Below are 27003 nucleotides of genomic sequence, written 5' to 3'. Positions count from 1 at the left end.
CAGATTTAGTAATAAATAAAATGAATAGATATTATGTATGTAGTTTGTTTGAATTATCTTTACAAATAATAACGACGTTGTGAGGGAGTCAAATTTTGAAATTAAAAACATTATGAATTCTGAAAGCTATAAATTTAAAAGTTGATTATAATCTTTTCTGTATTCATGACATCTGACGTTTTATTACATTTATGGCTAGCGGACCACCCCGGCTTCCCATGGGTTCAATTTATTAATTAGGAATGTTATATGATATAAAAATAATTTATACACAGGAATGAAAAATATATATATATAAACGCAAATTATACCTTTTTATAATATTAAGGAATAATTTTCTGTATATTTTTTTACGAATATGAAATTTTTGATTTAAATAAAATTCTGAAACATTTATCGTTTATAATATAAAAAGGTCTGAGTAAATTTATATAAAAAGCGCATAGACACAAAATACACAAGCCTTTATCCTATTCATATGTTCAAAAGGCGCAGCTGTGTTTGTTATTTATTATATAATCTATATGCTCTAATTTCGCTATTGTATAATTAGGTTTTGCCTTCGAAGCTAATTTTGAAATAAATTATACGAGCTATTTATTTCAAGCAACCAACTAATTATATTAAAATGTTTTCTAAATTATTTATTTTATTAACAAATAATCAGTTCTATTTTACAATATTTATATATAAAAAAAATTATCATCGTGCTAAACAATCTTTCCATCTGTTCGTACTAAAGCGTGGAATTAATGCTCGTTGACTTCGAGGCAGAATATATAACATACATATATTTAACTAACATGACTGTATTTTTAGACGTTAAATAAGAATAACTACTGAGTTTCTTGCCGGTTCTCCTCGGTATAATCTACATTCCGAACCGATGGTAGCTTTACTTAATATAGTTTGTTAAATGACGATTTAAAAGTGCTTGTAAAAGTTTACTTGAACAAAGTATATTTTGATTTTAAAGTGTAAACAAAGTGTTAACAATATGGCTACGCGTTCTTTCATACACCATGTAATCAGACTAATGCTATAAAGATATAAGTTTCATAGGTTTGTTTTTCCGGATTCACGCAAAAACGAATATGATTAATACTAAACTTTCATATTTTACTTGTTGGTAGAGCTTTGTGCGAGTCCGTTTGGGTAGAGTAATGGTAGATTTCGGTTACGGCGACAAATCTCGTGGGAAACCAGTCAGGACAAGAGATATTATAGTATCATCCGTAACGCTCATAATCCGATGGGTCGGCAAACCCACCACGACCAGAAAGAGTTCAGGCGCAGGTCCAAAGACTTTACATTATTTCCAAAGCGCGGGAGTGTACATCCTTCCAACTTCGAAACTTGGGGCTATTACTGAGATTTTTTTAATAGAAAAACTCGATAACCTTTTTTGGCCCGACCTGGGGTTTGATCCCAGGACCTCGGGATCTGTGGTATATCAAGCCACTAGACCAACGCAGCACTTATCGTACATTTTACCGCGTAACCACAATACTTAATATTATCTCTTGTCTTGGACTTAGTATAGTGTCGGTTCCTCTCAGGTCGGGGTATTTTCTTTTTCAATCCGGTGTTAGTCTTTAATAATTCTAATGCTTCTAATGAATTTGCTTTGATTTAATTTGTTGTGTTCCATTTTGAAGGGTAGGTGAGCAAAATTGTAAGTACATGTACAACGGACGTAATATAGATCCCAAGGTTAATGGTGCATCCTTAATATGAACATCAGTCCAGTGGGATGGCAAATCTAACACGACCGGAAAGGATTCAGGCACAAGACGAGCGCCTTTACGTGTTTTAAAAGGAACGTTGATGTACATATTTCCAAGTTTTAGACTTTTGGCTCTATAGCCCAATAAATTTTAATCTTACTGACTAGAGGTTAGAACTCAGGACTTCGGGATCGACAGTCTTAAATCTAGCTGCTTGACCAACCAGGCAATCATAACAACATACAATTTAGAAATTTAATATATTCCTATGAAAGCCATGTTACTTGAGGCATTTGTTTTAGATGACCCGTTTGAATCGCATACTATTTTGGGTTCCCTTTATGTGCAAATATTTAGGGCCCGCAATAATTCAATATTACTACGTGAGGTCTTAGCGTAAACAGCTGTCCTTGAACAAAAGGGTTTCTGGCTTAGTTGGTAACTTGGAATATGTTATGATGGTTTAGAGAATAGTATCTCAGTGAAATATTTTAGCCATTGTTCATGTATTATCTTGTATCACATTGTGATATATGTATTCCTCCAGATCTCTGATATGCTTTGACTGAATTGAATAATTTTATTTATGAAGGGAGAGCTTGCAGACAATTAAAAGCAAAAATCTTTAAAATATATCTTTAAACAATTTGTATAATTATGCTTATCACAGATAACGTGACGATATTTAGTAATGTATTTTAATCGATTTTTCTGACTCTACAAATTTTAACTGTGACTGCAGGCACGAGGGACGTAACATTTTAGTTCCCATTTGCGATTTAAGGATTGACTAATATTTCTTACAGAGCCATTGTCTATGGTGGTGACGACATACCATCAGGTGGCTCATTTGCTCGTCCGCAAACCAATATAAAAAAATACTGTCGGAAAACTCTCAAAATATTCATGATGGTTAGTGATCACGTCGGCGCTGTAATAAATATTAATCATTCCTGACATCACTCCAAGGCGACAACAAACCTAGGAGCTGATATGTTATATTTCTTGTGTCTATTACACTGGCTCATTGATTCTTCAAATCGGAACTCAATAATATTAAACCACCAAACAGTATCACTGTTTGGTGGTAAAATATCATCAATGGGTGGTATTTACCCGGTGGCCTTACACAAAGCCACTGAGTGTGCTATGATTTTATTTCAACTCGTGTAGTTTCCAGATTTCGAATTGGAGCACTTAAGTTATTTTCGTATGATAAACAAAATAACATTTTAGTTCCCATTTGTGTAAATTTAAAGATTGCAAAACTCAGGCCCGACGAGATATGACTTTACTTGTGAACGACTTCGCATAACCAGAAGGCGTGAATATTTTATATTTCTATGTGGAAGGAATATGATTTACATTATTAAAGTGAAAACGCTTTGGGCTGATACGTTTTTTCCATAGACATACCCTTATGTAATATTAAAAACAGTCTGTCGGAATGGCAATGATTAGATATGACCAACTTTATGAAATCCAATTTATCCTTTTTTTTTTAGCATTAGCAGCCCGTAAATGTCCCTCTGCTGGGATAAAGGCCTCCTCTCCTTTGAGGAGAAAGTTTGGAAAATATTCCACCACGCTGCTCCAATGCGGGTTGGCGGAATACACATGTAGCAGAATTTCGTTCGGCTCTTTTAATTATAGGTTACTTTATATCCCGAAAAATGTACCTAACACGCGAAACCCTCAACATGCGGAAGAAGCAGGCGGAAACGAATTGATCAAAATAATAAATAGATTCTACTTGCAGTACTGTCCTTTCAAGATAAGAGGCAACTTAGCCCACTTGTAGGACATTGAAAGTCTTGACTTCAGATATCACATTGAGCCATCGGACTTCCCTAACCCAAATATAGTTTTTATATAATAATCATATAAATACTTCAAAAATACCTTGTTATGCTATTTTCTTCTTCGTGAAGCTCAAAGACGTCTTAAGTTATACGAAATTTAGCGTACTTTTGCAAATGCAAACAGAAATGAACGGCAATTTAACGCCTGTTGAACTTATCTTTAGAGAAAGATCAAGGAACAAGTAATAATGTTGAATGAATGTAAGGTAAAATGTGGCAAATAAAGGAACAGTCAGAACCAGGAGAGACATGGAAATCACATTCAAAATTTCATATATTTACTATTCAAATATCAAATAATAAGGATCTTGTTCCTTCCTTCCTTCCAGAGATTGTTACTTAATACCTTTTGGGTTTAAATATTAAATATATTTTTTTTAAATATTTGATGAATTTCTTTTTGATTCTGATGTTAAAAAGTTATCAATACTTAAGATATACATTTTTATAACAGTAAATGAATTGGTTTCTGTGTATTATATTAATAATGTGACATATGTTTCGTTATATTAAAATGCCTGAGGGAACGTGACGGTTCAATGGTGATACTCATATAAGGGATCAGACCCTTTTGAGGGTGGCAGCGTGTTAACACGATAGCCGCCCCATCCAATATGCCAATCCATACGAATAATAATATAATCATTGACGAGGGTCAAAATTCTATTTATGGTAATTTTAAAGTGGCTGACCCTGATTTAACAAGTTCGTAAGCAACAAAAAAAACGATTTTTTTCGGCATTAAATTAGGAGACATAGTCGATAGAGATATATTATTTAGCAAACCCCCACCCCTCGCGCGTGAAAAAAGCCGCGAGTGAAAAATAGAGTAAGATATTTTATAAGATAAGATAGATATATATTCATGTTGTCTTAATTAAATGAATTTTAGCATATAATAACAGATTAATATGAAATAAAATGAAAAATAAATGAATCACAATATAAAGCATAAAATATATTTATATATATTTCACAGGTGGTCACACGGTCTCCTTTTCCACCAAGCGATCGTAGACTGCGCACGCGCAGCCATACTGCTGCCCCTCGGTATCGCCGTATTTCGCTGCCAGCCAGTCTACAAGTGCTCGTTAGTGGAAACAGCATTTCTATTACTTGTGAGTACTCGTATTATATTACTTCTTGTTAAGGATTCACACATACACTTTTATTTTTATTTTTCCATTTAATATAAATATCAAGACAGTTCTTGCAACTGCATAACCTAGTAGTAAATCGAGATTATTTATTTGATATCAATATGACGTTGTTTAAAAATACAAATTCACAAATATAATATGTCACATACATATTAAGCATAATTATTAAAGTTTTTGTGTTTATGAACGTGGCTTATTTTATAAATACATATGTCAAAAATCAGAGCGTTGCGTAGCCAGCCGGTTTGCGTTTACACGCGAACATTCGCGAAAGCTTGCCACAATACGCGCTGAATGATTCAATACTAGGGGAGCATGATACAATATAGCAGTAGCACATAGTCGTGCCTACGCTCGTGAAGATGAGTTCTTGCGCGATGTAACGCAAAAAGTAGTCGTTCATTTTATTAATTTTAGACTTAATTTAAATGCATATTCAGGTCTTAATTGATTTCCAGTGAAATTACATCGCACTGCACTTGACGAAAAAATATTTTTGTTAAAATTATGATGTTCCTTAGTCTAGTGCATTTCGTAAGCTGGTATACGATTGCAAAGTTACCTCCCGGAAAATTATAGCTCATGAATTTTTCTAGACTTTGCACATATGCAAATATCCAATTATTTTTTTGGACCACAGCCAACCACAACACCATGTACCACACGGAATATCTTACAACTGAAAATGCTTACAAATCTGTATAAATGTAGACTAAGTGATATTATTCTTGCCAAAAAACCGAGTCAGTTTTATCGGTTAGTGACCTTTTGATGTTACTTCACATTATATGGTTATTAGTTGTTCTTAAAATTCACAATTCAGGTTAATCTAATGATGAAGAAATTTAACTACTTTCTTATTTTCAACTTCTTCTTTCTTATATTACGAGAGCCGAGAAGGCCCAGTGGTTAGGACGCGTGCATCTTAACCGATGATTGCGGGTTCAAACCCAGACAAGCACCGATTAGTTTTTATGCTTATTTTGTGCTCGGCGGTGAAGAAAAACATCGTGAGGAAACCTGCATGTGTCTAATTTCAACGAAATTCTGCCACATGTGTATCAACCAACACCCGCTTTGAAGCAGCGTGTTGGAATATGCTCCTAAACTTATCCTCCAAGGGTGGCCTGCTTCAGCCCAGCAGTGGGAAATATACAGGCTGTTACTGTAATATATTACTTACTATTTAGTTAAAAATGTATAATTAAACAAAACATTCGTTGAATTTTTATCTAAAAAGAAGAAAAATAAAATATAAAAAAATATGAAAAAAAAAAACAAAAAAAATGCATGCAATATTGCGCATTCCTTTTAAAATTAACATACCTTTAGTTATACTTCTTTGCATGTAATATTTTTAACACACTTATCTACTTCGTCTGTGTCATTGTAAGTAAAGTAAATAACCCACTTTTCACTAAGTTCAATTTTAGTATCAAGTTGTTCCTTTACACACTTATGGTTGACTGTAGTCAGTTAGTTCAACGAGTTTGAACTCGTTTGACCTCTGTCACTAGCATACTTGGTCCTTTAAAAATATTCTCATTAAAATAATTTAATTTTGGGAGGCAAGATGACCCAGATAGAACACTCCTTGATCTTAATCAAAGATTCCGGACTTATATCGGACCAATTAATACTATACGTGTATGTACTAACCCGGGGTTGAATATGGTTTCATCGATGACATTTCTTGAACCTTTATATATATTTAAACAAAAAATTAATAACATATATCTAAACTAGTTGGCGCCCGCGGCTCAGCTCGCGTTTTAGGGGTTGGTTGTCATGTGTTAGGCAAAAAAAGTAGCCTTTGTCCTTTCTTGGAGTACAAGTTTGCTTTATACCAAATTTTGTCAAATTCGGTTCATTGGTTTGGCTGTGAAAGAGCGACAGACAGACAGAGAGAGTTACTTTCACATTTATAATATGTAAATAATATTTACATGTATACATACATATTTACATTTTACATTTTTTTTCATTTTACATATTTACATCTTAGTATTGTTAAATAAATTTAAATGAAAATTAAGTCCTTAATTATAGTATTGTTTTGTATATTGTTTACACAATCGTTTCATTAAAATACCGCGTGGTTCAAAGTCGATAATTACATAAACCGTGTGAATTCATACAAAATTTAATTTAACATCGATGAATCGGAATCTAAATCATATTGAACGTAAACAATCTCGCTTATTGAAAATTAATATCCCATTTCAAAGTATTGAAATGTACGAAGGTAGCATAAATCGCAATTGATATTAATAACGCGGACTGAAGTCAACGAAATATAAGGCCGCAGTCCGCACTGCGTAACAGAGCTAGTAATAGAGAGCAGAGCTAGAAGTAGCAATTGAATTACATACCCTATAATCCTGATTATGTGTCAAAAAAAATCCTTATATAGTCAATCGCATGCTATTTATAACGAGTAACAGTATCTATATGTAATTAAGTATTTGTATTTATTTCTTATATAATTTAAATATAAATTTTTATCAAATTACAGAACAGTTTGTCGACAGATATAGTTCTCTAATTTTAAATATTCTAAGTATTTGTATCGATCACTTGAAAACTTTACAGAAATAAGAATATTTTTTTTCGTTACGTAACGCATTACGGTCTGGCTTCCCTTTCTCTCACGCATACCGTTACCGCGGTAGGCTCCTCCTCTCTCACTCTAACCCACAGCACAAGCCGACTTTTAGACAGGCGCTTTTCTCAAGTTAAACAATTTCAATATGAAATAGTTCAACTAAGATTGGTTATTTTTTATGAATGACTTTTAAAGATATATAAATAATCGTCTGATGTCGGGATGGCATCTTCTAAGGCTTACCGTCTGTGATTGTATACAGAGTTAAAACTACTTACATATATATAAGACAATTATTAATTTTTATTGTAAGAGGAGAAATAAAAACTTCAATTTTGTTGCTCTGTAAACAAAGAAACGACAATAAAAGTTTATTCTTATCACCTCTCGATTTCACTAAAATTAACTTATTACAATTCATGCAAATTGACAATGACAGCCAGCTTGACGCGACGCGCCGCGGCTAACTGTCGAACTAACGATGCGCGCGCGTATTCAGATTAAGGAAAGAAATTATTTTCTTTCTTTACATCTCCCTCCTCCAGGATGAGAATTACTCAGTAGTTCTCATTACAATTGCATCTTTTATTCAGTACTATCCTCTAAATCACTTATATTGTCTTCCATTCGAATAAGTTTTGTTATATGGTATAGGCTTGTATCCTTTTTTGTTCTGCCTGTTTTTATTTTGTATATTGTATTCGATATTTTGTCTATTATTTCAAATGGACCGATTCTTAAATTATCCAGTTTTTTCCTATTCAATTTATTTCCGTTTTCAATATATACTAGTTCCCCTATGTTGAATTCAGTTTGTCTTCTGCCTTTATCAAATAATTTCTTATTATATGTATGTGATCTGATCGTTCTTTCTAGTGCTTCTTTTCTGTTTTTGATCCAAGTTTGTGTATCTATTGGTTGTCGTAGTTCTTGTGGCAAAATGCTGGTGACTTTTCCTTCTAATAAATATACTGGTGCAAAACCTGTCACTGAGTGCTCGGTTTCATTGTACTTATCTAAACATTCCCTTGCAATTGTTGTCCAGGCTTTCTTTTCCGTTTTTTCATTTATTTTGCACCTCATTTTATTAACCAGCGTTTGGTTCAATCTCTCATTGAGTCCGTTTGAAAACGGACTATCAACTGCAGTAAAGATTAGTTTTACATCATTATCTCTCAAAAATTCTTTGAATTCTTTTGAATTTAATCCTGGATACTGATCTGTAAGTAATATTTCAATTTTTTCTGTCTCAAGAACTTTTTTCACTAACTTAATGAAATCTGTAGCATTTTGTGTTCTTGATGTTAAGATAAACGCAAACCTTGTGAAATGATCAACTAACAAGTGTAGAAATTTCTTTGTTGATCTTTGTCCTCCAAAGCCACCAATGGTATCTATCGACATTATTTGAAATGGTTTTGATGCTGGCCCTAAATGTGACATCAATCCGTATTTATTTTGGCCCCTAGATTTATTTTTTACACAGGTTTCACAATTACTGCATATTTTTTTTATGTTTCTCGTTAGGCTATTTGCTGTATAATAAGGACTGATTTTATTTATCATTTGATTAATCCCTAAATGGCACCATTCGGTGTGTATTTCTTTTATTAGCTTTATACTTGATTCTTCAGATAATATAATTTTTTCTCTCTTTCTATTTTTTTTGTATAGTATCCCATTTCTTTCAATTAATTTGTTTTTCATTTTCCCTATTTTTTCGTTTTTCTGTTGGTCGGCCTTTATGTCATCTAATGTTATCAAATTTACCATTTTTAAAATTTCTTCGTTATTATCATTGTCTTCCAAAACTGGATTTCTACTGAGACTATCTGCTTCAGTGTTAATTTTACCCGGAATATATTTAATGTTGAAGTCATATTGTGACAAATAAAGTGTCAATTCCCCAAGTTCCTCATCTGTTCTAGCCTTTATGTTAAGGTTTTCTAGTGGTTTATGATCTGAAAAAACTGTAAATTTTCTTCCAATTAACCAGTATTGCCAGTACTTGATGGCTTCTTTAATTGCTAAGCATTCAAGGTATATTGCCTTCTTCTTTTTTTGTGAATCATTGAGTTTCTTTGAAAAGTAACCAACAGGTTTTTCTTTTCCATCTTTTTGAATTTGTTTCAATATTGCACCTATGCCATTCAACGAGGCATCTGTGTAAATCGTAATAGGTAATTCTTTATCAAATATTTCCAGTACTGGTTGTGAACATAATATATTCTTTATCTCAGAAAAAGATTTTTCGCACTCTTCTGACCATAAAAATTGAACATTTTTCCTCAGTAACTTATGTAGTGGATCTAATATTATTGAACTATTCGGTATATACTCGTGGTAAAAGTTAATCTTCCCTAGAAATTGTCTAATGTTCTTTTGGGTTTTTGGCGTTGGGAATTTCTGTATCGAAATAATATTATCTTTAATTGGTTTTACCGTATTGTTTCCAATAATATGTCCCAAGTATTTTACGGATGTTGCTGCAAAGGTGCATTTTTGAAATTTTAGCCTGAAACCTGTGTCTATTATTGCGATAAGTACTTTCTCTATGTGTTCTATGTGTTTTTCAAATGATTGTGAAAATATTAAGATATCATCAATGTAATTCTCAGTGAAGTCCCTCAAATTATTATTTCTTAATATATTTGATAAAATTCTCTGGAATATTGCTGGTGATGTTTTCAGTCCAAAGGGCAAGCAAGTCCATTGGTAGTGTCCATCTTGTGTCACAAATCCTGTTTTTTGTCGGTCCTCAATGCGTAGTGGTATGGACCAAAATGCGGAATTTATGTCAAGGGTAGTAAAATATTTACAGTTTCTTGCTTTAATTATCAAGTCGCTTATCAATGGAAATGGTTGTGCTTGTGGTATGACTATCTTGTTCAATTCACGAAAATCAATACAGAGTCTTGATTTTGTATTTTCATCTCTTTTAAATGCCAGAGTAACTGGCGCTGCAAAGGGGCTATAAGATTCTTCAATTAAGTTATTTTTTAGTAAATTTGCTACTTGCTTTTCTATTTCTATTTTGTCTTCTATTGTGCAACGGTACGGCCTTTTGCAGCAGTATTTGTCCACCAGTAAGTCTATCCGAGCTTCATATTCTTTTACTGTCCCTACATCATATTTATCTCTGGCAAATACAGTATTATATTTATCTATTAAACTTTGTATTTGAATCTTTTTGCTGTTTTCCAAGAGCTGTAGGTTTGTCACGAATTCATTTTTATTCACATGCTCATTAAAGTTGATTTTAGTTGTTTCTATCTCTTCAAATTTCTTAATGGTATCTATCTCCATCTTTGTCTTTTGTAATATATTTAGGTCTTCATCTTGAGTTAATCTGAATTTTTTTATCATATCTAGTCCTATAATGAAATCTTCAAAATCAACCTTGTCTATAATGAAAACATCAACACATTCTTCTATATCAAAAATTTTTACTTTTACATTTATTAGTCCTTTTGTGTATGTCACACCATTGACCGTTTTTAATAATATCCTATTTGTATCTTCTGAATTATTTTGTATCCGAACTAATCTTTTGTTTATTAGAGAGACTTGGGAACCCGAATCATATGTTCCGTTCACTTGTATTTTGTCTCCTAATAACATATTTATTTTTATCAATGGTGTGATTACTCGTTTTTTGTCTCTTCACTTAGATTTACTTCTAATACAGAATTACTTCCAATCATCTTGATCTCTTTTCCTTCTTTTTTAAACCAACATGACTGTTCTGGGTGGTACCGAGTACCTTTATCTAAGTCCTGACAAATTTTGCATGGCTTTTTCCCTCCAATGTATTTCTTACTATACTCTTTCTCTTCTCTCTTTTTTATAAAGCTTTTATTAATTACCAAACTTTCACACTTACTTATTTCATGAAGTAATCTCGTTGAGGTTTCACACTTTTCTGGATCAATTCTGTTTCTAATAGATTCAGGTAAACCAGCTGCTATAAGTGTCACCAGGCTTTTCCCACCAATATTCTCGTCCATATCTAATAATAGCTTTTCTTTTCTTATGGCGTATTCCATTAGTGATCCTTCTTTATATTTGTAAAATATGGCATACATTCCCGTATTCCATCCTCTATCAGCAAATGAATCTAAAAATTTACCTTTCCACTCGGACCATCCAGCCTCTATTTTCAAAGTTTTCAATGTTGCTGAATGCCAGTCTGCACATGATTTGTCTAAGAACAATCTTAATATTTCTATCTTCGTTGTATCTTTCTTAATATCAAATCTATTGCATTCATTCTCAAATGTTTCTATCCATTGTTTTGCATTCGAGAATTTACATACAAATTTCTCAATCATAAATCTTTCTGATATATTTTTTAGATTTAGCTGACCGTCATTTTTCTGCGTGGATGCAATGACGTCCGTTTCTTTTATTTCTTTTAGATATAAGTCATTAAACATTAAATTATTATCTTCATCCAAATAAATTTTTACCATTTCATCGGTGCAGGTAATCCATATTGTTCTCTCTTGACCTCTTTGATTTAAACTTTTTTTCACTCTTTTATAGGTTTCTGTCTTAGTTAGTGCTGTGTGGCGAATCGCATATGTATCAGCGTCTGGCAGTATGTACTTTTTGTTGTCCTCTGTTGTAATTGAGGTTATGGCGATCACACTCGTCTTACTGTCGGTTTGTGATGCCTCATATCTAAATGCAAACTGCAATCTATGTGCCATTCTAAACAAGTATTGTCGTTTTATAAGACAATTATTAATTTTTATTGTAAGAGGAGAAATAAAAACTTCAATTTTGTTGCTCTGTAAACAAAGAAACGACAATAAAAGTTTATTCTTATCACCTCTCGATTTCACTAAAATTAACTTATTACAATTCATGCAAATTGACAATGACAGCCAGCTTGACGCGACGCGCCGCGGCTAACTGTCGAACTAACGATGCGCGCGCGTATTCAGATTAAGGAAAGAAATTATTTTCTTTCTTTACATATATATTGCATAAAACTTCAACAGTTCATTAATCACAATCAGTTATTACGACATTCATTTCTATAGACAAAATAAAAACTATAACGATTTTTTAAATAGAAGTAATTCGGAAGGTTCGAATGAATTCAGCCAGCATTATCTATTTCTGTTAGTCTGTTTTTTTATATTAAAAATTGAATGTATTCTTGTGTTTTTAAATTGAACTTCTTTATAAATTACAAAATTATAAAATAATAATTTTACAATACTGCGATGATAGTGCATTAAATAGGATGATCTATATCAAGGCTTGAAGATTATTTTTAGGCCATCATGCATCGACGTTTTTTTTTGTAAATTTAATTATAAATAGTTAGGCAAAGATATGGTCCAGATGGTATGTCTTAGGCCACACTGGTACTATAAAAATTATAAACAATTTCCACATAAATGGACTTCAAGTTATTATGTGAGTTTACCTGAAATTAAGTACGTAGCAATATTCAGTATTAATGCTAAGCTGTATAAAACTGGCAGCTGCATGGATACCTTTATCATAGGATATCTTTCAGACACAGATGGGTAACCTATTTTACAGCGACATCGGTGTAGTAACTGCAGACTCCCGGATTGCCAGTAAAAAAATAGTCAGAAGAACATTGCATATTAATAATAATAATAATAATAAGTAACTTTATTCACCAAGAAGAAACAAAAACAAAATTAAGGTACAAAACCATAAAAAAGTTAACAATATGAGATTTGATGATTTGGTGAAAAGGTCGTAGTCTCAGCTAGGCTGCTTTTCAGTCTACGCCTTGTACATATGCTGCCAACACAAACGTTACAGTAATTGCAGTAAAAGGTAAACGAAAACATAATTACCAAATAATAAAAGTGAATACAATTTACACGCCCAATAGGCTAAAATAAAAAACATGCAAGCATTATTAAAACAGAGAGGTTTGTTTTTTTTTTATTCTAGTAAAAGGAAAATATTTCATATTGAATAAAAATAATAATATTTAAAATGTATAAGTAAATAGCGATATATATTTTAATAAGTTACAATCAAAATAATAATTAAATATATTAGGTTTATTTACACACATTTGTCCAGACACATTGCCTCTTTTGCATTGATAGAAGCCATTGCTTGCATTGTGCCTTAAATTTATTTTGAGACGTACTGTTCTTAATCGGAGGTGGGATATCGTTCCAACACTTTGAAGCTGCGAAGCTTCAAAGTGTTGGAACGAAAATTTTTTTTTAATATAGACGTTGAATTATCAATTTATTTTCATAGGCAAAACTTAATCTCTTGCAAAAAGTATTTTATATGTCTTTTACTATAAAAGAGTTGCCTCCTACTGGCCAGTAATACTTACTTCATAAGCAGCCCGTAAATGTCCCACTGCTGGGATAAAGGCCTCCTCTCCCTTTGAGGAGAAGGTTTGGAGCATATTCCACCACGCTGCTCCAATGCGGGTTGGCGGAATACACATGTGGCTGAATTTCGTTGAAATTAGACACATGCAGGTTTCCTCACGATGTTTTCCTTCACCGCCGAGCACGAGATGAATTATAAACACAAATTAAGCACATGAAATTTCAGTGGTGCCTGCCTGGTTTGAACCCGCAATCATCGGTCAAGATGCACGCGTTCTAACCACTGGGCCATCTCGGCACTTCGGTTTATTTTTCCCTAAGCTATAATTCATCAGACATCTATACTCAATACTCAATAAGCCGTAACGTGTTCGATTTTTTAAAAGTAAGTGTCATAGCGTTCAATATTTCGATAATGACCCACGAACATGTTCACTGACATAAAAAACTCAATTTCTAAAAGGAAATTGAAAACCCACGTAGCTTGACGACGGTCAAGTCGAAGAGATTTATTCGTCCAGAATATATTAAACTTAAAAAGCTTTTGACGCATTCGGAAAATTGTACTTGTTTCATGTTTGGACATTTTCGTGTTTATTTTATGAAATTTAATAAAACTTTGTCCAGTTAGAAAGATTTTACACATGAACATTTACTTTAATAATTGTTTTATAAAAACAAAGAGATGGCGCATTGGTTGGAACACGTGAATCTTAACAAATTATTAGCAAGTTCAAACCTAAGCAAGCATCATTAAATTTTCATGTGCTTAATTTGTCCTTCATCATCTCGTGCTTCGCTGTGAAGGAAAACATCGCGATGAAACCTATATTCAATGGATGGAAAACAACAGACCCACATTATTGAAGCATGGTGGAGTAAGCTCTAAGCCTCTTCCTCAAAAAGAAAATAAGAATTAGTTCAGCAGTGTGACATTCAAATGTTGTTACTAATTATACTGTTAGATATTACTAATTATTTATATTTATATTATATTGTTAATTACAAATGTATTAAAACTTTAATTTAATTAAATAATCTCATTACAATCTCATATTTATCGCAACAAAAATCAGTACTTCGATAATAAAAAAACAAATTTAACTTCGAGCTTGAAGTTTATTTCTGTTTTCAGAAGTGACATTCAGAAATATAAGTTATAACGCTGATTACATAAAGTTTGAGCGAGAGTTGACTTGAGGGAGAACTTGTTAACCTTAGATTCGAAGTTATTTCAATGAGACGCTGCGCCGAGGGATCGTGACCGCAGCGCGGCGGTTCACTGACTCTTAAATACAAACGTCCCAAATATTTTCGAGTCCATATTATAAACCTCATGACTACAATGGTGAATCTCACTGATAATTTGTCGGGATGATTTTAATAAAGTACGCAATTACAGTTGCGTCAGAACTCAGAGTATATTTACGACATTATTACGTATATTTACAACAACATAGATCTTACTAACAGTATTTAAAACGGGATATTTACCATGTTTTTTATTTTTATTTGGTGGAGCTCGATATTTCGACATTATATACGAATGTCTTGTTCACCAAATAAAAATAAATAACATGGTAAATATCCCGTTTTAAATACTGTTAGTAATAAAAATAACCATGTTAATTTAAAATCTAACATAGATCTTTTAAGACAGAAACAGTCGATCATTATACAAAAACGAAGATTAAAGGTAAACTTATAATACTAAGTTTACTTTACATACTTTCTGCAGCTCGGTTCGTTTCTATAATAATATTTCACATATATTAAAATATAAATTTAAATTTACATAAATATAATTCTACATCGACTCGGCCGGGAATCGAACCCGGGACCTCGATCTGGCGTACCCATGAAAACCGGTGTATACACTTCTCGGCAACGCAGGTCGTGATAAAAAGCTTGGTAGTTGGTGGATACATGTGGCAGATTCTCATCGATATCCTATCTAATAACCTACTCACATAATTTTATTTTAATAACTCAACAGAGTTTAGAAGTTACCCAACCGTATGTGTGTAATAATAAGTTGTGTGTATTAAAGTTCTTAAGATCACAGTTAGACTGTCCTCTTATCCTTACTCCAGTTATTTCCCTTTGAAACTTGAAGTTTGACCAAATTTTAATTGAGCTGTTTAATGTTAATGACATACGTGCTTGATTGTAAATAAAGTTAGGGTCACATCTAATGAACCTACATGAACTTAAAATGTGTTTCTCAATGCTGAATTGTAAGGTTTTAATCTTGAACTATGGATATCTTATAAACATAATTACAGATGATAAAATCAGGTTGATCGTCACAGGCTTAATATATAATTATTAGCTGGGCTTGGGTTTCTTATCCTTGACCACATAGCGAGTTGTGTATATATGTATATTATGTGAGAGATTTTCATACTTACGCTTAATAGCTCACTTACGACGTCTTTCTCTAACGCTGATCAAAAAGTTTTTAACCTGAACATTTTGGCAAAATTTCATGTATTTTCACCACTGTGCCTTTACGGATTTTGTAATTTAATATTATTACGTAAAATTACATTAAGGTAAAAGTTGAAAACTCGTTGAATAATTAGCGAATGAATACTTGATTAGATTTTAATTACCTGCATCGTAAAACCCTGATTGCTTAGTGGCAGTTTGCCAAGGGAATCCAAAAGAGATTTTGTGTTCGAAGTCACGGCCAGCGTCGATAGTATAGGGGTTGCGCATGGCTGATAACAGCCTTTGTTCGAAACTAGCACAAAAACCCTCTTGTGTCTCCACAACGTTGATATATCGAAGTTTTAAGAGCGAATAAGATAACACTATTCTTGTGATTTATTAGAATGAATTTTTAAAAGTTGTACATGATAAAGTAAATAAAAATAACAGCCGTGAACGTCCCGATGATCTAAGAATTTATCTGCCTTTGACGTTAAAGTTCGGAACTACTTTCAGCTGCTAAAATGTAGTCGGGTCGGTAGATAAACACGTGACAGAATTTCATTGAAATTCAACAAATGGACGTGTATATCCTCATGATCTTTTGTTTCACCGCTAAGCATGAAATTAATTATAAACATCAATTAAGCAAATTTAAATTCAGTGATGCTTTGGTTCAAGTTCGCAGTCATCAGTGGTTAACCACTGAGCCATCGCGGTTCTACTTGAATACTTATATTTAGGAAATCATGGCTTATACACAATACTAATTGTATTCTCTTATAATGGTTACTAAAAACAATAGAAAATATATCAATAACTTGTTGTCGCCCGCGGTTTCGCTCGCGTTTTAGGGCTCGGTCGTCAGATTAACATCACGGTTCCTTGGGTCTCAATCTTGCTTCATACAAAATTTCGTAAAATTCGATTTATTGGTTTAGCCGTTAAAGCGTAACAGACATACGAAGTTACTTTCGCATTTATAATATTAGTATAGATAATTCGAAATTAATTCTGGTGATCAGAAAAACTATTCAAAGAAAAGACTAAAAATTATCATAATCTTAGTATTACCAGTGATATAAGTTAGGTGGTCTTAAAACGACTATAAACTTGGTGATTCATCAATGTCAATCAAAGCGTAAACGATGCACGAAATTTAGATTTAAATCCCGAGCGAAAATATAGGATCTTTCTAGAAAACGGCTGAAATATTTAGTTATTTCTTTGTAATTGCTTCAACTCTAGTACATGTCTTGGTTTGTTATATAAATAAGTGACAATCACTATACAATAAATAATTTAATCGACTTAAGGGAATTCTACTTGCAAACTGTTATTTATCGCTATCGAATTAAAACGTAATCGTTGCTGTTTGAATTTGGATCGAATTAGAATTTGGAACATTTAGTAACCGTTATAAAATACCAGAATTACCCCAGTTAAAATTCAGCTGACTTTTCTTTTTGGAAGAATTAGAATCCGAAACGTATTGTGACCGTTATAAGTTAGTAGAAATGGTCCATGTTTGAGTCCAACCAATGAGATAAGTATAATACTACGCTGCTCTAATATCCAATGCTCCTTGAATACATATTCTCATTCGATACTTGGAAGATTTTTCATTAAGTTTTCCTTTACTGCCAAGCACGATATGAATTATAAACACAAATTAAGTACATGATAATTGAGTTGTGCTTGCCCGGATTTGAACCCCCAATCTTCTAACATATGTGCGTCATTCGTGTTAACACCACTGGACCTTTCTAATCATAAAGTTTTATTAAATGTAATTTATTTTGACTTCTTTCTTTATAAGAACAAAGAGGAGTAACGCAATTAATTTTCTTTTATACACAAACCTGTTGTTATAAATATAAATACATTTTCATCACAAGTGTGTCCAATAATAATTTGTCCACAAAATCAAAATTCAACCGAGTTTGAGTGCATTTGTTTCTTAGTACATAATTGTAACAAAAAACGTTTTCTCGTAGGTAACAGTATCCACAGTAAATATGCTGACGACGGTCCTCAACGACAGCCCCATTTTTCCTGAAAACGAGGAAGAGCAAGCTGATTTATCGGCTCCCTTGCTAATGGACAGTCCTCAGGTACCTTTGTCTTTCTAAAACAATAAAGTTAAGTTGGTATGATTTAGCCGAGATACGCATTTGGAAAAAATATATATAAATTTATGATCGCAATGAAATATGTTATTAACTGTAAAAAAAAAAAACTTAATATATTCTTACGTAAATACACTTCGATTATAATTCAATACGGATTTCCATATAGTTCACTTAAACTACAATTATTATTTTTTTTAAATCGTGCAATTTTTTTGCAGTGTGTCCTTTTCGGCACATTTATGATATGGTTTGCGTCAATTACTATAAACCTTGGACCAACATTCTTATCTGGAGCATTGGCAGCGAGCGCCGGCTCTTACGGGTCTTACGGTCCATCGCCGTCCTGCCCCTTAGTTCGAGGGCCTTTCAGACATTACGTCCTAAATGCCCTATGGATTGGCGTTAACACCGTTTGCGTTGGATTGACACTATTCCATTTACGGAAACTCCACCGAGACCTCACTAAGGTTAGTAATCATTTATATTAATGAGTATGATGACACAGAGCGGTTTGGAGAAGTTTAACTAACTTATCAAATGCTTCCACTATTTGCATATCACATTCATCGTATTAAGTGTAATTAGTTCGTTTCACTTCTCCATGTTTAGATACGATATTGCATATCATTCATCGCTTATAGCCAATAAAACTAGCAATAGCGACGCCGAGGGTAGCGCGTTGCTATATTACCATTACGACAGTTGTTTGTTTCAAGTTTTCCGAAAAGTCTTTCGCTACACGAGTCGTTTTCGTCGCAACGTCAGCGATTGCAACGAGCAATGTATAAAAAGTATATAAGTTGAGTTGGTGTATTGCCAATATTCACCTAACTTTATGTATAAGATTTAAATTTTCGCGCATGAACTTATTTGGAATGGCGTCACGTGGCCACGACGGCTGCATGCGTTCCGAAATCGGTTTACCGACGTCTCAAGTTCCGTTTCAAAATTGGAGCACGAGTGTCAAAATTTGGATAAAATTTAAATCTTATCGCATGCAGGCTAACGTAGAAGCCGTACGAGTAGCTGGTCTAGTAACCACGCTCGTCAGCATGGCTGGAGACAACAGGCGCATGGATTCACTTCCAAACAGCGTTGGACCGAGGGTATGTATTATGCATGCATTGCATGCGTAGACGTAATTCTCTCATCTAGATAATTTTAAAGGTGTGCTGGGTTAGAATAATTTTTTGGAGATACTAAATCTCCGTCCTCTGGTTCGTAATTTATAATTTAGAATATTAATTTATTCTTCACAAAACTTTTCAAACTTCTTCACAACAAAAAGTCTTATATACGTATTTGTAAATACTTCAGCAAAATACCGTTTATTTTTCTTTATGCATCTTATTTACATAAAAAAAATTACTTAGTACTATTCTATATTAACATTTTTGACTTATTTTAATAAAATATTTTAAATTAATTAGTTTCCTTGATATACCTGACCTTAATGATTTAGATATACATATATAGATCCGATTCTAATTGTCTTGTATTTTTTCAAATATTTATTATTTTTTATCTATTTTCCTCCAAAAAGTTATTTCAGCAAGCACATAAATTAAAATAATAACTCTTTCAGACAGTAGATGGGGCTTTGGCTGATGGTCAATGCCGACCCACTGGGAGTGCCAATTTACCTCTTGGAGGTGGTCGGAGGCTTAGAGGGTATCTCGCTAGAGTAGAGCGTGAAGGGGTCCGACGTGTGCGAATGTTCCTAGTTATCACCGCTGCATACGTCCTCTTTTGGGGACCACTATTTATAATAACCTTGCTGCACCACCCGGCATTGACATCGCACGTAGCATACGAGGTGAGTTTGCCCTAACATCCCCATGTTCGATATTTAAATGTGGTCTAACTGAAATTCGTTTTAATGTGCAAAAATCTTAAAATACATACGATGTATAAGGACAATTGGTTATTTTAAAATTAAAACAAAATGTTTTCAATAAAATCTGTAAAATATATGGAAACCTGTCGACACTATCCGTGATGTCACGTGTACAAATCGCTCAACATATACATACATATATTAAGTAGATATACATTCAAGTTAAGTTCGTTCAAAAAGGTTTCATTGGATATTTTTTTAAACGTATATTGGTTATAGTTTATAAAGGCTACTTATAGAAACTTTATTTATTCAGCAGAAGAGATTATATATTTATTGCGACGGAATTTTTATAATTTTAAATTTGATAGATAATCAAATAATGTTGAATATTTTAATTTTGATTTGAAAACCTTTTAATACAGCTAATTATTTTCAACAGCTATATTTCCAAATAACACTGCACATATCGTACGTGCACGCAGCGGTCAATCCTCTGCTGTTCTTAGCGCTTCACCGCGCTTTGCGCCGCGCGGCACTTCAGCTGTGCTGTGGATGTTGCGTGCATTGGAGCCAGTTTGTACTCGCTCTTACTGCGGCCGGTAAGTTTTAATGATCTATAACTGCGTATGTGCAGATATTATAATTTTAATTAGATACTACAATTGTATTAAACAAGGAAAACGGGTGAATAATAATTATTGCTTGATTTATTTTTAAGATTAATTTATTATGTGATAAATTTCATAAAATTGTTTGTTGATTTTATCTTGCATAATCTTTATAAAATTATGTTATGTAAATAGACAATAGAATTTGGTAGTGTTGGGTATTCAGTTGGGGATCTTCAGATAAATGCGATGGTTTGTTATAGCCCAGTCTCCTCTCGCGCCGTCGTCTTTCTCGCCGGCGGCGGCGTCCCCTGAGCCGCCGCCCGCTCCGCCCCCACCTATGGCACCGCCCGCTCCGCCCCCGCACTCCGTGCCCGCGCCACACACGATGATGGTAATTACCTCTTATATGTAAGTGTTGACACCGTAATACGTGGTTTATACTCGCACGACCCGCACGCACCCCCTAGTGACCTTAGCGAGTTTTTGTAATGTGCATTTGATAATTTAGATCTATTAGCTATCGACAAATATGTATGTAAGTATGTATGTTTGTTACTACTCGCTGCCTGGGCTGTATGAACTATTTATATTTGTTATATAATTTTTATCTTCAAGTTTCAATTCGATCCAAGAATAATTCTTGAATTGAATTTTTGGTGTTGTTATTCTATGTGTATTTTTGATTAAAACAAAGTTTTATTATATTATGTGTTATTCGGTTTCAAACGAGATTGCATGTGTCCGTATGTTTTCATGTATGTCAGTGGCGTGTGTAAGACGATTGGCTGTTGATCCAAGTGGTAGCGTCCCCTAGCCGCCCTACTCCCGTTAAAATGATCTCAAAATCTCGATCTCAGAGTTGGGAGGTTGAGGAGTGTGATGCTGAGAGTATGTCGAGTGCGCGTGTGCAGGGAGACGAGGATATGATGGAGTCGTGGAGCGGCAGTGTGCGGCGGCCTCGCTCCCCGAGCCCGCTCCTGCCCGCCATATGAAGCGCCCGCGCCGCGGTCGACTCCCGCGACTCGCGGCAGTTGCCACACGTATCCGCCTGCCTGCTACCTTCCGTGCCGTATTAATATCAGATGGAGCCATCGTCTCGTAGAAGTAGCACGGATTCTTGTGTCCTCCTAATGTATCCGTTTAGTGTGTAACACTTTCTTATGAATGTTTGTAATTAATAGTAAAATAAATGTCTAGTAACAATAACCAATTAAGATACTAATACCAATCTAATTAAATTCATTACATGATCGGATGATCCTGTTTGTACTAGATAGGTTTAAAGGTGATTAGATACGGAAAGCTCAATTCTAAACAATTAATTCGTAGCAATAAACATTGTATTGACCACAGATTAAATAATCATAAATAGACATTACCATAAACATAAACATATTTTTGTGACATTAATATAACGTATTACCATAACGCATAACACCAAGTAAAGGGTAAACCCATTAGTTCGTGTAAGTAACAATAAGTCTTAGATTCAATAACATATTTTTAAAATATCAGCTTATATTAAAATACTTCTTAGATATAAAATCTTTGTAATAGCTCCCTTTCTTTTGTAAATAAATGTTTGAGAAGATAAATATCTTTTTTATATGATATCGTCTTAATCTTTGAAAATTCTAAGCGTAATTGTTATGAAGTTAATGTTTTGTCTACAACTAACGTTCGGTAGTTAGACTAATTTATACGTAAGTAATATTCTGTCCTTCTGTAGTTCTTCTTGAAATTTTGTAGTTATATATTATTATATTTTCTAGCGATATGTGTCACTAATTGCGTAAAATTAATCCTAATTGATGTTAAAATTAATTATAGGACGATAAAATTATATCAGTTTGAGAATTAAATATTTTCTTTTAAATAATAACAACATTATTAAAAGTAAATGTCCCACGTCTGGGCATAGATTTTCTATCCACTTAAAGGTAAGGTTTGGAGCTTATTCGACCACGCTGATTCAGTGCGGATGGTGGTAGACATGTGGCAGTTTCAAACAGCTATCACTTAATCGAATTAAAAAACAAATTAAGGAAAAGAAAAATATAATTTACAAGTTCATTCTACTAAACTATTGCGGCTTTGTAACGATAGCAAAACAATTATTATTTATTTTATTATTATTACGTTATAATGATACATCTTAAGCGCTATGAATATGATGCCTATATACACGACCTTAAAAGTAAAAAAAAAGAAAAAAGTAAATGTTAAATGTAGTATATCAAGCAAGAATCACTCAAGACTGATTTACTTGTTTTGGTTTAGGCTTTTGTTTTAAATGAATAATAAATAAATAAAGGGTAATATTTAACGTCCCAATCTTAATTAGCTTCAATCTAGAATATACATATTTTTTAAATAATTTATTCTGCAGATGGTACCGAAAACATTCCTTCGAATTTCAAAAACATTCTTATTTCGCCTTTTTTCTATTCTAATCTATCGAAACGGAACCCTTCGTTCGTCTTAAAATATATCTTGTGTATCTATGTTTATATTGAATTTAAAATACTGGCGTGCCAATGGAAATGTCTGTTTCAACGAATTACATGTGGCCAAATAGCTTTTATAAAGTTTACTACTTGCGTTAATTTTAAATATGATTACTAATTGTAGCTCCATTGGGTTTTTGTAATTGTCATTGTAATGTACATCGATGTATTAAAATGGTTGTAAATAAATATATTTGTATTAAAATATTAATGAAAAAGTAAAATAAAGATATAATAAAAAAAACGTATATGTGTTCTTATAATGAAAGAAGATAAATGAAAAATGTTAAAATATACAAATAAAGAAAATAATACATTTTATTTAGTTTTATTAAAAAAACTCATTTTTTTTAATTAATCACCTCTGTTATCGACTGTAGTAGTTTTGTTTTACGATATATTTTATTTAAATCGGCTTTTACAAGCACTTTTGAATTGAAATTTTACAAAACCTCATTAAAGTTCAAGCTTCCACTGGTTCGGACTGTAGAAGTACAAATAACCAGCAAGGAACTCATTAGTTACTGTTTTCCTACACTTTAAATACAAAGTTATGTCAGTTAAATGCAATTAGATTTATATCATATATATATATATATATTCTTTCCTAACTGAAAGTCATTTGGACTCCAAATGAGTAATAGATAAGAGTAATTTCCATAGTAAAGAATAAGACCAAATTGTTACGCATCAGTTTACAATAACGCTTACTACGTTTTTTCCTTTGTTCGAGTCATCGGTAAGCCCCGAAGTCAAACGTCTAACATATGTAATCCCGCTTGCTTATTATTCGTCAAAAATCTTTCACCGAAAAGAAATATCTACATGTTACGAAATATTCAGCGGGATTAGGTATATTGTCTATTTTTTTATCGAACATTTTAGTTTTTTTTTTTATTACTAGTATGCATTCGATTCAATTCGAAGGTGTGTTATCCTATAAGAAGTCGCTTTGTTTAATAGTTTTTAAATTCTTTTAAATTTTACACTAAAAACTTTTTGAACAATTTCCTGGATCAAATTGCACTGTTCCACAAAATAATGAGAAACTTATCCTTTGTCAGCTAACAGGAAGGCTCTGTTAAACAGGTTACGGTTAGTAGGTAATAGCTCACTAAGATTTTCCTTACCACTAGGTAGTATTTAATTTATTTGTAGTATCATAACATTACTTTGAATGAGACTTGTGTACCTGTATTAAATTTTTGAAGTTATAATTCTCTTGGTGTTTTTTTTTTTTGATGCGCGTTCGGAGTGTCAAGAAAACCACACGATGAAGTTGCCCATCCGCCATCAAGTCATGTCACTCGAAATAGACAACTTCACACCTTACTTTATGTTCCAATGTTTATTATATTACAAATTTAAATTGTCAATGTTTTGTATTTTATAAGAGAGTGAGAGAGAGACTTTTATACGTAAGCAAAAAGGAAGAAATTTACAATTTTACAATTATCATAATAATTATTATTAATTAATGATTATTATATTATAATTGAATACAAAGTGCACGTACCCTTTTTAATTCTAGAGCTATAGAAAAAGCTATTCAGGTAATTTATAATCAAAGCTCGAGTCTCGTCTGGCATACTCGCTCATGTCCAGAGCAGTAATATTGATTACCATGCTTTCTAGTTAAAATTAAAGCATGAAAAAATTACACTATTCACCGTGTCTTAATTCGTGCATTATTAATAATTCAACATCATTTGGACACAATCCTAAATACAATAATATGTAATAATAAATCTAAAACTGAGTAAATTGGGATAAGGGCAGGAGGATGATGATCTCGACTACTCAGTTGATCATCATTATATTTTGCATTCCTTTAGTTAGGAGTACAAAATATGACATAGGATAAAACCTGACCCAAATGAGGGCGAGAATACACGCAGGCGAAGCAACGGGCGGAAAATAGTAAAATTATATATTCTTATGTTTTATTTACAGTAGTGCTAAATAAGGGATTACACAATTGATATGAAACGCTTCTGGTATATGTGAACAGACGACGACACACAAAATACGTTTTCAACAGCTAGGATTTGTGCACTCCAGCTGGGAGGGGTACCACCTACACATCAGATATTCTACCGCCTGCAGTAATATTTAGTATCGTTATGTTTTGGCTTGGAAGGTGAGTGAGCTAGTGTAATTACAGACGCAAAGGACATATATCTCAGCTCCCAGGGATAGTGGCGCATTGTTGTAAGGAATGTTTTTTATTTCTTATAGCGCCAATGTCTATGGTCGGTGATGACAACTTACCATCAGGTTATCCATTTGCCCGTCCGCCTACTTATTACATAGAAAAGTTTAATTTTCTAACATGATAAATAAACATTAACAGCCTGTAAATTTCCAACTGCTGGGCTTAGGCCTCCTCTCCCTTTGAGGAGAAGGGTTGGAGCATATTCCAACACGCTGCTCCAATGCGGTTTGATGGATTCACACGTGACAGAGTTTCGTTTAAATAAAACACATCCGGGTTTCCTCACGATGTTTTCATTCACCGCCGAGAACGAGATGAATTATAGACACAAATTAAGCACATGAAAATTCAGTGGTGCTCGCCTGGGTGCAACCTGCAATCGTCGGTTAAGATGAATGCGTTCTAACCATTGGGCTATCTCGGCTCATAATTAATAAATTGTAAAAAATATTTATACGTTTTTACTAATTAATATAATAATAATAATAAATGACTTTTTCTATATAGTAACTGGTCTTAAGAAGCATGATTTTCCATATGTGTCTCCTAAACATAACACAAGACTTTGTTTTCATATACATAGAAAAGTTACGTACATATTAACACACACTATTATACACATACACATTATACATTAATAAACAACATTTAAGTATGCAGACTCTCAACATAAATATTCATTAAAAAACAATTAATCTTTATTCTTGTTACGTATATTTTGCTAGAACTCTGTGAAAAACGACCTTGAAGTTTTCATTGATATTTTTGACACTATCTAAATCCAGCGAGCTACAAGCCGAAAAACCATTTATCCATTTAAAGGGAAAATCTATTTTTTGTACACTTTCGGACAAAACATACATCACTTTCAGACCGAGGGAATAAGGGATAAATTGAAAGTCGTTAAACTAGACGCGCTGAATAAACACGATAAAACAAGTTAAAAAAATGCACATTACTCTTCAAATGTGTCGTATTATAGCTGTTTGAGATTGGATTCGACATGAAGACAACTTAGAGGACACTTTTATTTATAAGGATAATACATCTGTTCAATAATTGTTCCAGTCATTTTATACATATGGAAATTCAAATAACCTGAGAAAGCTGATTTATGGATATGTTGTAGGGAGGGCTTAGAAAAGCTTAACTTGAAAATGTCGCCGCCATCTTGAGAGAAAATTTTAATATTGTTTTTTTGCGATAACTCGGCTGTGTTTCGTGTGTCGTGTACGACAATTTATGTCCTATATGTTGGACTGGACTATAAATATTAGATAATAGTAATAATAATTATGTATTGCATACTACAAAAAAGTATTTTTTAAATGTAAATACTGCTAAACTATTTAATACGTATAATAAATTGTTCTTATCGCTAAGTATCGACCTTTTCTACAGCCTTTGTGTTTGATCAAAGTCAACAAAAATTTAAGAGTGCTGTGTTACATATACGTAATATAATATTTAAGATTTTAACAAAGTTAATGTAATTATATACATCATTAAATCATTTAGCCAATCGCAGTTTGCTTTTGGAAAAAGACCTCTCCGAAGATGT

The 27003-nt window shown here is 32.9% G+C and overlaps 1 protein-coding gene across 1 annotated transcript in view; it reads left to right on the top strand.

Moving 5' to 3' along the window:
- Positions 1 to 22217, top strand: part of LOC125064141 — a 50519-nt gene extending 28302 nt beyond the window's left edge. Inside the window, exons 4-11 of the mRNA XM_047670971.1 lie at positions 4569 to 4707; positions 18135 to 18251; positions 18488 to 18736; positions 19271 to 19375; positions 19855 to 20085; positions 20549 to 20708; positions 20981 to 21111; positions 21578 to 22217. Of these exons, the coding sequence (XP_047526927.1) occupies positions 4569 to 4707; positions 18135 to 18251; positions 18488 to 18736; positions 19271 to 19375; positions 19855 to 20085; positions 20549 to 20708; positions 20981 to 21111; positions 21578 to 21712 (1267 nt within the window). The 3' untranslated portion in view covers positions 21713 to 22217. The remainder of the gene's footprint in view (positions 1 to 4568; positions 4708 to 18134; positions 18252 to 18487; positions 18737 to 19270; positions 19376 to 19854; positions 20086 to 20548; positions 20709 to 20980; positions 21112 to 21577) is intronic.
- The last annotated feature ends 4786 nt before the right edge of the window (positions 22218 to 27003 follow it).

This window comes from Vanessa atalanta, chromosome 5 (assembly GCF_905147765.1).
Source record: "Vanessa atalanta chromosome 5, ilVanAtal1.2, whole genome shotgun sequence".
Classification (NCBI taxonomy): domain Eukaryota; kingdom Metazoa; phylum Arthropoda; class Insecta; order Lepidoptera; family Nymphalidae; genus Vanessa; species Vanessa atalanta.
This window is presented reverse-complemented; position numbering and strand designations above follow the sequence as displayed.